At 43.2% G+C, this 11456-nt stretch overlaps 1 protein-coding gene across 2 annotated transcripts; it reads left to right on the forward strand.

The window, feature by feature from the left end:
- Positions 1–986: 986 nt before the first annotated feature.
- Positions 987–11123, forward strand: LOC123997543 (zinc finger and BTB domain-containing protein 16-A-like). 2 transcript variants are annotated; one of them, XM_046301901.1, is made up of 5 exons: positions 987–1098; positions 5498–6705; positions 8076–8176; positions 10331–10504; positions 10782–11123. In XM_046301901.1, exons 2-5 carry the CDS (start codon positions 5597–5599, stop codon positions 11009–11011), a joined length of 1614 nt encoding a protein of 537 aa, XP_046157857.1. In that variant the 5' UTR covers positions 987–1098; positions 5498–5596; the 3' UTR covers positions 11012–11123. The 2 variants fall into 2 exon arrangements, with proteins under 2 accessions (XP_046157857.1, XP_046157856.1); XM_046301900.1 differs by lacking the exon at positions 987–1098 and adding an exon at positions 1377–1491.
- The last annotated feature ends 333 nt before the right edge of the window (positions 11124–11456 follow it).

Consider the following 11456-nt stretch of genomic DNA (forward strand, 5'->3'; position numbering starts at 1 on the left):
TTGGGTGGGCAGTCTATTTGGGAATTTCTATGTTTCGGCCTAGTATGGTTCTCAATCAGAGGCAGGTGTCATTAGTTGTCTCTGATTGAGAATCATACTTAGGTAGCCTGGGTTTCACTGTGTGTTTGTGGGTGATTGTTCCTATCTCTGTGATTGCACCAGATAGGACTGTTTTGAGTTTGCACAGTTATTGTTTTTTGTAGTCAGTTGTTCATGTGTACCTTAACGTATTAAAAAGAACCATGGACACTTACCACGCCGCGTATTGGTCCTCTGATCCGTTTCGCCTCTCCTCTTCGGAAGAAGAGGAGGAAATTCATTACAGCCTTAAAATTCCAAGCTTCACTACTGTATAACGTATTACTAAAGATGCTGCATGCATTGTAAAGAGTGCAAGATTTGACCATTGACCCCACAGTAGTACCTACCTCTCCATATCATTAATTTATCATCGTTTTTACATCAGCCATCTCACACCCACATGAAATGCCGCACCATCAGGCATTAATGCGTGTGCTATTTCAGGTAGACAGGTTGTAGCTTGGTTCTATGTTGTTAAAGCCTCTCCAGCCTCTCTAGCGTTCAACATCCTGTCAAAGCAAATGGTTTTCTCTGAGTACTGTACAAAATAGAACCTGGTTGTCTTTTTTAAACATGAAAAATATATATTAGAACATTTCAGTAACCTGCAACTCTGATGTGAGTGGGACAAAAATAATAAATGTTTGTGCCTTTAAGGATAAGATCATAAATATGATTAAAGAGATTACTCTGGTATAACCTGTGTGTTGCTACATTTCAAACTGTCAGTCGCAGCCTAACACATTATTTTGAAATGAGATAATCAACCAAGATCAATAACTTGCCAGTTCAACTCTGTATACTGTAGTAACCAATCATATCTCACGGATGCTCCCATGACAGACCAATCAGGGCCAGATGAGGTTTTAAGAGGAGGGACTGAGAAGAGAGAAGAGGTAACCACCCTTTCCCTTACCTAAACGGACACCCAGCCAACCCTGTCATTCAACAGCCAGGTCACAATGCCTGTAGGGTTGACACTCTCCAGGGTGGGTGGGTTGAGTCACTCGTGAACTGGTGAGTCTCTCCATCACACTGAACACTTCTGCTTTACTACACTTTCTGTCCCTGCATGGTCTCCCAAGCCATTCTGCTCAATTTTACACATTTTCTCTAGATTTCTTTCTATCTTTCTTTCACTCACACACTCACTCCCTCACTCCCTCATTCACTCACTCACTCACTCACTCACTCATTCACTCACTCACTCACTCACTCACTCACTCACTCACTCACTCACTCACTCACTCACTCACTCACTCACTCACTCACTCACTCACTCACTCACTCACACTTTCTCTCTAACTTTTTCTCTTCACTATCTCCTCTCTGTTCATCCTGTCATCTAGCTGGTGTCTCTGTGGTTTTTAGCTTCAAAACGTTCCTCGCATGCGACTCCAGCCTTTACATGTGAGTAGAGGAGAGGCCCTCTGGTTTTTCATGTGTTGTCAGAGGATGTTGAAGTTGTGTCAGTGCACACTAGGTTTTCCCCTTAGCTATATGGGCTATTGAGGACATGTAGATTTGCTTGTGGTAATATTGAGGCCTGCATACTGAGGGCCTAATGTCTGTAGCCCGCTACTGTCTGTGTGATATTCAGTAATCATATCGCCATCAGAACCTGATTTCTGATGGTATTGTCCTGTATGCGTATAACCAGGGAAAGTCTACTCATTCAAATTTGTGGATCGATTAGTTTGTATGGATGGTTGCATTGATGGTGGATCAAGCTGTTGTTAAAGGTTCTGCATGTAACATTTCTACCTGCAAATGTCAATAATAATAATGCATTTTACTTCTATAGCACATGTCAGTATCAGTAAAGGAACATACAGAGGTGACTCAAATTATTGTCCCCCTGATAAAGATTAGCAAAAAAGACTGTATAAAATAAATAATACAAGCTATGCTGAAAAGATTAGAACATGGTATTATTTTTACTAATACAATTTCTCAGAGAAATATATTTTGTTTAACAACTAATATTTTCTTTCTCAAAAAGATAGGGGTCATAATGATTGGCACCCCTGTTTTCAATACTCCGGTACCCTCCCTTTGTGAGGATAATGGCTCTGAGTGTTTTTCTCAAATGTTAGAAGAGATTGGAGAACACATTGGGAGGGATCTTAGACAACTCCACCATACGGAATCTTTCCAGATCCTTGATATCCTTCGTCTGTGCTTATGGAGTGAAGGCTCTCTTCAATTCAAACCACTGGTTTTCAATGGTGTTCAAGTCCAGAGACTGAGATGGCCATTGCAAAATGTTAATTTCGTGGTCAATTAACCATTTCTTTGTGGAATGTTATGTGTGCTTGGAGTTACTGTGCCATGGCCAGATGACATGACAGTAGATGACATGACAGTAGACATGTCTGGCCACGCAAGAAGGATGTGATAAGCAGAAAAGAACCGCATACCTACAGTAAAATATGGAGGTGGATCTTTAATGTTATGGGTCTATTTTGCTTCCACTGGTCCTGGGGCCCTTGTTAAGGTCAACGGCATCATGAACTTTACTCCTGGGGCCCTTGTTAAGGTCAACGGCATCATGGAATTGACCTAGAACCAGGACATTTTAGACTAAATCCAGGTTGCCTCTGACAGGAGGTTGAAACTTGGCCAGAGTTTAATTTTCCAGCAAGAAAATAACTCCAAGCACACATAACATTCCACAAAGAATATATAATGTCCCCTTTTTTTCAGCATACAATATAGTATTTGTATTATGTATTTTATACAGTAATTTCTGCTCATCTTTATCAAGGGTGACAATCATTTCTGTCATGAATTTATTTATTTTTTACATTTACATTTACATTTACATTTAAGTCATTTAGCAGACGCTCTTATCCAGAGCGACTTACAAATGCACTAATATACAGTAAATAATCAAATTAATGTCAGTGAATATGGTCTATAAATGTTCACCCTATAAAGTATTACTGTACCAATAAAAATAGGGATGAAGTGATGATGGAATACATTGTACGATAACTGCTAATCTGTAGTTTCACTTACACATGAACTTCATTGTAATTTTCAAGAAGGGTGGTCAGTTTAATTTAATTTAATTAACTTAAAGCAGTTGTTTCTCAACAATAAGAAATTCAAAAATTTGATTGCAGGATCCCTCATGTTGTGTCGAGAAAGTTTAGCAAAAACATTTCATTCAGAATGTGATGATGTCTATGATCTGTTTTGTCCCCACCACCAATAACCAGCGTTATTGAGCCTTGGATGATTGGCCTTTGTGTGTGTGTCTTGGCAGGGAAATGTATTCCATAGTTGTGGACAATGTGAATCCATTATGTGGTGTATAATATCATAATATGGGGGGGGGGGGAGACGCAAAGCGGACATGACGCAACGTGGAGCCGTGGTATATTGGCCATACACCATACACCCATGAGGTGCCATGGGGGTGGGGGGGGGGACGCAACGTGGAGCAGTCAAAATAAATGTTTTGTCATACCCATGGTATACAGTCTCATATACCACGGCTTTCAGCAAATCAGCATTCAGGGCTCGAACTACCCAGTTTATAATATGATATATTCTATAATAATACAGAGGTCATGATTATTTCCTAAAGCTACAGATTAGGGGTACTAGCAGTGTAGCTGCAGGAAACGTTCAAGAGATACATAAACAAAAGTACGAGAGAGCAGGCATCGACCCATTCAGCAAACAAACCACATTTAGGGTGTTTAGTAATATGTAAGCAAATAAAGGAATGTATTACTTAAAATACTGAGTTCATACTTTTGGGAGTGGAACTGACACTTTGTTTGACTATATATGTGTTGGAAAGAGATTAAGCATCCATTACAGTAATGGTGATATTAACGTGCTGTCATTTCAGTACCGGTATGTCTACTTTCGATCTTATCGACTGCCGCCGTCTGCGGATAGAAATGGAGTTACTGTACTGAGCAGAGGTTACTGTGCCAAAGTGCTCCATGGGAAAGTTCTCTCAGAGACGGGTCAGCTGGAGGGGCAGAACAGAGGATACACAACCACACATCACTGACCACTTGAATATTTTAATGAAGGGGGTTTTAATGAGTTAAAAAAATCAAGTGTCTGCGTGTTGGAGCGTGCCCCTGGCTGTCCGTAAATAAGAAAACCAAGAAATTCTTGCCACCTGGTTTGCTTAATAAAAGGAATTTTATGCACCGCATTTACTTTTACGTTTTACTTTCACTCAAGTATAACAATTTAGTACTTTTTCCACCATTGTAGTTAAGTACATTTAAAACCAGATACTTTTAGACTTTTACTCAAGTAGTATTTTACTGGATGGCTTTCACTTTTACTTGAGTTTTCTATTAAGGTATCTTTACTTTTACTCAAGTATGACAATTGAGTACTTTTTCCACCACTGCTGTTTAGTAGGATTGTGCACAATATAGCCCAGAACTACGGTTGACCCACTGTAAATTGACGTGACCCCGTTTTCTTTTCGACCCAATCCTGTCATATCAAGACTCACTACTGCATGTTCCAATAGCACACCTTGATTTATACCACATACTACACACTGTTACAACTGTAGATGCCTATCTAAACCAAATGACAGTACACTATAGGTTGTTGTTGATCAAACAAACTTGTCGTCTGTCTGTGAAGCCTGTGTGTACTGGCATTAGTCATAGTGTCATATTCTGAGGAGGTTTGTGGCTTCTGAGCGTATAGCTGAGAGATTCATTTCAACGCTGACATGAAACATAACATTTCCACACGTCAACCAGACATACAGCCTCCGCCACTTATTTTTACTACAGAGGTCAGATATAAGACGTGCTAAAAACATCTGTGAAATATGCTGTACTTCATCAACCACAGAATTGACATAGACCTTTTAAGCCACAGATTGCTACACAAGGACTTCAGGGGAAATGGACTTAAAGATGGACTTAAAGATAATATCATGAATGGAAATCATTTAATACTACTAATACTAATATGTTCTTGAGATTCATTTCAGTTCATGCTGCAGACTGTGAAATGCCACTCAATATTTATTGATATGTAACATGATCGACATGTCAATTGCTCCTGTAATGTTGAACTTTTTAAGTCATTCTTGCATTGTGTCTGTCCCTTTCGGGCTATGAATTTCCAAAACCCTAGTAACCAACAGCACGTTATCAACCTAACCTACGTCAGCAGGTGATATGATCTGCCCTCTGAGTTTCCAACCCCCTCTTCTTTCACCCCTGATAGCTTGATGGAAAAACACTAAGAACCAGAGGCGTGGGATACAATCTATTTATCACAAACTCAATCTCTGTAATTTACCTATTTATACAAATTAATTTTCCAACTTGCTATCTGACCATTTTTATTTCTCAGAAACATAACAAAAAATGACCACATTTAGATAATTTCACTGTCTCTTTTTTTCCTATAGGTTGAATGGCGTTGTCTCAAACCGTTTCTAAACCATCTACTATTCACCTGCCCATCTCCTCTTCCCATCACTCCTCCCTTCCTCCTCCAGACCTCCAAGATGGTCAGAGTTCACAACACCCAGTACTCCCTCTTCCTGCGCCAGGCAGATGTCCTGCGTCGCTCGGGGACGCTGTGTGATGCTGTCATCTCAGTGGAGAGCCAGGTGTTCAGGGCCCATCGGCTGGTGCTGGCCTGCGCTAGCAAAACCCTGGAGCATCAGCTCACCCTGCAGGCTGCATACTCAGACCAGCCTGATCGCCTTGACCAACCTTACCACTGTAGTCTGGAGCTCCTCTCTCCACAAACATTCCAGCAGGTCCTGGACTTTGCCTACACCGAGACCCTGGAGGTCCCTGTGGATGATCTGCCCCAGCTTCTGAGGGCCGCCAAGCTCCTGGAGATGCATTCCCTGGAGGAGCAGTGTCACAGCCAGCTGAAGAGAAATCGGGGGTGCCTGACGAGAGAGAGAAGAGAGTTGAGAGAAATAAGAGTGAGAGGAACAAAAGAAACTAGAGAAATGAGAGAAACAAGAGAACTTCAGATAACAGAGGAGAGAGATGATAAAGAATTCCTGAAAGGAAGTCACATTCCAGAAGATGGGGATCCCCAGACAATTCCCTCCATTGATCTGGAGCCCCAGAGCAGCCCATTCACTGAGGACCCCACTCTTCCTGACACTAGGGATAACACCTCTGGTTCATCACCCCCACAGAGAAAAAGGCCAAAGCCACTCACACCCACACTAGTGGCCACCACACCGCCTCCATCCAGAGACAGTGTCATCGCCACCACTGCTGCCACCATCCAACCCCCTCCTCCTCCCCCAGCGTCGAGGGTCATGTGGCACCAAGTCAACACTCTGAGGAGGATGGCCTTGAACTATAACGACATCCTAGCAGCCAGTTCCTCTTCCCTTCACCCCTCACAGCACCTGGTGACATACCCTTTCCATCTCTCCTCTCCCCACATGTACCCCCTGCTAATGTCCTCCATCCCGCCCCAGGTCCACAGCGCCGTCCTGGGCTACCCTGGTATCCTGCATCCATACCACCACCCCCTGCTCTCTGGGTCTCAGGAGCTGGGGGACATCCTGACGCAAGGTTTGCTGGGAAAAAGAGACCCGATGGATAAAGTGTTGATAGGTGGAGCACCAGGGGAAGGGCAAAGGTAAAACTGCTGTGGAGGGGTTTTATACTACAGACGTTTTGGTCTTCATTCTTCTCCTTCTTTCCCTGTTCTCATTTCTACAATATAGTTCAGAATATCCCTAGTTTGCTTACATTAAGTAACACATATCGACACAGCTATCTGACTCTTTGTGTTTTGGGTGGATCTGAGTGAAAGTCCCTGTTCTTTCCAACAAGCAGAGTTTCCCCTGTCTCCAGTTAACCCTCTCCTGTCTGTCATATTCACATGATGTATATTATGGATGTAGATGGACATTCATATTAGCTGTGTCCAAACCACAGAACAGCTGCTGAAGGCATTACACACTATCTGGTTTATGGTTTTACAGTCAAGCTACTTCCTCTTTTCTAATGCAGAGACATGATGTACAGTATGGTGTAATTGAAAGGCTCTATAAAGCAGTTTTCTGCATAGTATCTAAAGGGGGAGCCCCCTTAGTTTCTCTCCTCCCTTGCAAATATCAACCGTGAAAGACATTCAGATCCACTATAGATCGGTTACACATGGTTTCAGTCCTGTTCTTAATTAAACAATGTCTGCCTATTTTTATTTATTTGATTTAATCAGGAGAGTCCATTGAGCCCTGAGGACAAGAAATTCAACACAAACATTCCAATAAAATGTAAAAAGAATATATAAAGAAATACATGTTACACTTTGGTATAAGGTCCCCATAATACACATTGCGTGCACACACACACACACATACACATTAGTCTTAAAACTGTGTTTATGTGATCCTGTTTCAGTGAGGAAACTATCGGTCGTCAACATCTCTCTGACTTCCTCCTCCCTCCTGTTGCTGATCTCTGAGGTTTATCTGATATCTCTGGCCATTTCATTTAGGTGGCGTAGAAAACCATCTAGCAGACTTTGTAGCAGATTTGTCACTTTTGTTTATTGTGGGGATTTTAGGGCCACATAAAGAGCATTACGTCTCTTCCTTTAATCTCTGACAAATCATTCACCTATGGTTTTTCAGTCTAGCTAAAAAAGTGCGTCAGATGCTGTGGAAAGTCCCTTTTCTATGTGACACTAAACATACAGTAGCATTGTAACGCCTGGCCTCTTCCTCAGAACCCCAACCTACAACAGTTGGGTACTTACATTTGACATCAATAGACAGGTACATATAGCCTGGAGTTGGAGAGGCCAGGGAGAAGGACATGATGTCTAAGGGTGGTGTGCAAATCAATCTGCTTTGGCATGACACTCATTGCAACACATCAACTGGGTTATCTAATAGTGGCTCGGTGACCACCATGCTCACGTGTTTGCCTTACAACAGTTACGTTGACTCTTGTCCTTGAAATAAAGTTTGATTTTGAACCTGTCTTCTATGGGGCCAGATACTCCCAGGAGCATCCAGGAAGAACCGAGGACTGTCAGCACTGCAGCAAGGTCCTCCTGGGCAGCTCATGGCTGCAGGCCTCAACCAGCAACCCCTCAGGTACTGTAATGTCACAACATTCACTCAGTGCTTTTTCCATAGACCTCTAACAGGGGTACATTGCAAAAAGCATCATCTCAAAATGTGAATAATGTATTGGGAGCTGTACAGAACTAAGACGTGACTGTATTCTTAATATTCTAATGGATACATGGCAGTGACATTTCTGAACCCCTGTCGTCATAGGGACAGAGCATATAGGAAAGATGAGAGAGAGAAGAGTGCCTGAGGGAAAAGGACAGACAGACAGACAGACAGACAGACAGACAGACAGACAGACAGACAGACAGACAGACAGACAGACAGACAGACAGACAGACAGACAGACAGACAGACAGACAGACAGACAGACAGACAGACAGACAGACAGACAGACAGACAGACAGACAGACAGACAGACAGACAGACAGACAGACAGACAGACAGACAGACAGACAGACAGACAGACAGACAGACAGACAGACAGACAGACAGAGTGAGTGAGTGGTGGTGGTGGTGGTGGTGAGTGAGTGGTGGTGGTGGTGGTGGTGGTGGTGGTGGTGGTGGTGGTGGTGGTGGTGTGGTGAGTGAGTGAGTGAGTGAGTGAGTGAGTGAGTGAGTGAGTGTGAGTGAGTGAGTTGTGGCTTTGTGCTGGCGGTGCAGCAGTGCGGTAAGATGGCAGAACAAACAGTACGTTCTGCAATGTTCTGGTGGTTTTGATACAGTGCCAAAGGGAAAAAAGCTTACATCTTTTTTTCACTCTATGTAGGGTGGTCAAATCAGCCTCACATCTTTACAGTCTGTGTTTGTGTGATGGGGTTAGCACTGTCACTCACTCATTACAGTATGACTGAGAGACCGTATTCATGTGACTCAAGATTATCTCCACTGATTGTCTCCACCAAATTGAATGGACAGCCAAGAGTAACACATTTAGTTGAATAATGAGTGTTTCACTGACTTCAACTGGTCACTTTTATCATCAAGATTGATCATTTTAGTCCCCACTTACAAGCTTAGACATCAGAGGTTTGTGTGTTCTAAGCGGGAGACCAAGGAAGGTTTGGACAGGAAGCTAATTGAGAACAGGCTGAATTGTAGTGAGAGAGGAGTAAACACTTTATTGTGGTCTTGGTCCTTGCTCTCCCCCATCTCTCTCTCTCTCCCCCATCTCTCTCTCTCTCTCTCTCTCTCTCTCTCTCTCTCTCTCTCTCTCTCTCTCTCTCTCTCTCTCTCTCTCTCTCTCTCTCTCTCATCATCTCAATCTCCCTCTCCAGCCCCCTCCCCAGCCCCCCACCCCTATTCAGCATCCTGCATGTGTTCTACAGGGCCCCGTAGTAACTGTGTAAAACAGTATCACTAACTGCCACCAAAGGGCTAGAGAGCTGACTGCTCTACTTCAGAATCACACCTCGGTCAGATTAAAGAGACGTACAAAGGTACACGATGAGAGGAAACCAAGGTTCTTCTTGTCAATTTGAACCTTGTAAAGGGATGTGGTGTATTTATAGAACTATCTCTGGTAAAAGGAGGTCTTAGGTATCATTATCTAGGTGTGTGACAAACACAATTAGGCTACATAACGGTTGTATAATACCATTTCATACAATACCCACTGTAATAAAAAAATAAAAAAATAATCTTTGAATTTATCTTCACAAATGAAGACAACAAAACATATTGAGTGAAGAAGGTTGCTGCTATGACAACAGTGAGCCTTTACAGTCATGAGTGTGACCCCTGTCCTACAGAGAATCCATCTGCATGCGATGTGGCTGAGCTCACATCACCCTTTTGTGCTATTAGTAAGTCATCACTCTGGCCTGACACTATTGTTTAACCGGGTAATGGCCACCAATGATTGTGCTGATAAATATAAACGTTTGAGAAAACAATTAACCCATATGCTCAATTATAAAGGCTGCAATGGGGAGCACAGGGGGAACGCCAGGTGCCGAAACGCATTATAGTATAGAAATGGAGCTAAGCTAGGTTTATTAATACTGATGTTCAGTGGACGGTTCTGTCTGTATACACAATGTACATTAATGTAAAGTTAACTATAACTAATTATAAGTTACTCATCACAAGATACTAAATGAAAGAAGGAATTTACATGACATGGAATGATTACAATTCCACCCCCACCCCATCTTGTTGCTCTCTCCTCCCCAGGCTCAGGTGAGACTTCTCTGGGGTGTAAGTACTGTGATCGTGGCTTCAGGGTGGAGCGGTCACTGCTGTCCCACCGGCGAGATCAGGGAGGAGAGAAGCCCTACCAGTGTAATCGCTGCTCCAAGAGGTTCAGCCTCAAACACCAACTGGATACACACCACCGGGTACACACAGGTATTACATCCCCCTGTGTGTGTGTGTGTGTGTGTGTGTGTGTGTGTGTGTGTGTGTGTGTGTGTGTGTGTGTGTGTGTGTGTGTGTGTGTGTGTGTGTGTGTGTGTGTGTGTGTGTGTGTGTGTGTGTGTGTGTGTGTGTGTGTGTGTGTGTGTGTGTGTGTGTGTGTGTGTGTGTGTGTGTGTGTGTAAGATCGGGGGTGTGGGTGTAGGTGTGTGTTTCAATGTGTCAGTTATTGTGTATGTGCTTGCCTGCTCACTCTCAATGTCAACCACAGGAGAGAAGCCTTTTGAGTGCCGTCTGTGTGGCCAGCGGTCAAGGGACTACTCAGCCATGATCAAGCACCTGCGGACCCACGGCGGGGCCACACCCTACCAGTGTACTGTCTGCCAGGAGTTCTGTAGCAGCCTGGCTGCCATGCAGAAACACCTGAAGAACCACCCGCTGCAGGACTTCCCCCCAGGCTGGACCATCAGCAGCACCTACCTGTACACATGCCATACCTGAGCTAGCTTGAAGGCAAATGTAATGTCAACAGAGAATCATTTTACTACCAAACAACTACATCTCAGGGAAACTAACTCATAGAATGTAATGTACATACATGGTAACAAGACACCATGTTGTACATTCTTTTCTGAGACCCAGTGTCCCTCTAGTGGTGGAAATATGCATTGACGGACTCCATGCACTTTTGGAGTACATGGATAAATGCTACGGTCCATGTACTCCAAAAGTGCATGGAGTCCGTCAATGCATATTTCCACCACTAGAGGGACACTGGGTCTCAGAAAAGAATGTACAACATGTCTAGCACCAGCAGCATTATCATTATCAAGCACAGTATTATTACCATTCTATCATGGCTGCAGCTGAAGTCAGTCACTTCCAAGAGACAAGGAAAGGAAACATCAAGACGATTTAGAGGCAGCAAAAAATGTGTCCTTGTTTC

This window comes from Oncorhynchus gorbuscha, linkage group LG15 (genome assembly GCF_021184085.1).
Source record: "Oncorhynchus gorbuscha isolate QuinsamMale2020 ecotype Even-year linkage group LG15, OgorEven_v1.0, whole genome shotgun sequence".
NCBI lineage: Eukaryota > Metazoa > Chordata > Actinopteri > Salmoniformes > Salmonidae > Oncorhynchus > Oncorhynchus gorbuscha.

What these genes read in the sequence shown, in the direction of transcription:
- LOC123997543 (XM_046301900.1), top strand. Translation starts at nt 1,471, where the DNA reads ATGCGACTCCAGCCTTTACAT. An exon ending in TGCGACTCCAGCCTTTACAT is followed by an intron (nt 1,492 to 5,497) that starts GTGAGTAGAGGA and finishes TTTTTCCTATAG; the next exon opens with GTTGAATGGCGTTGTCTCAA. An exon ending in GCACCAGGGGAAGGGCAAAG is followed by an intron (nt 6,706 to 8,075) that starts GTAAAACTGCTG and finishes CTATGGGGCCAG; the next exon opens with ATACTCCCAGGAGCATCCAG.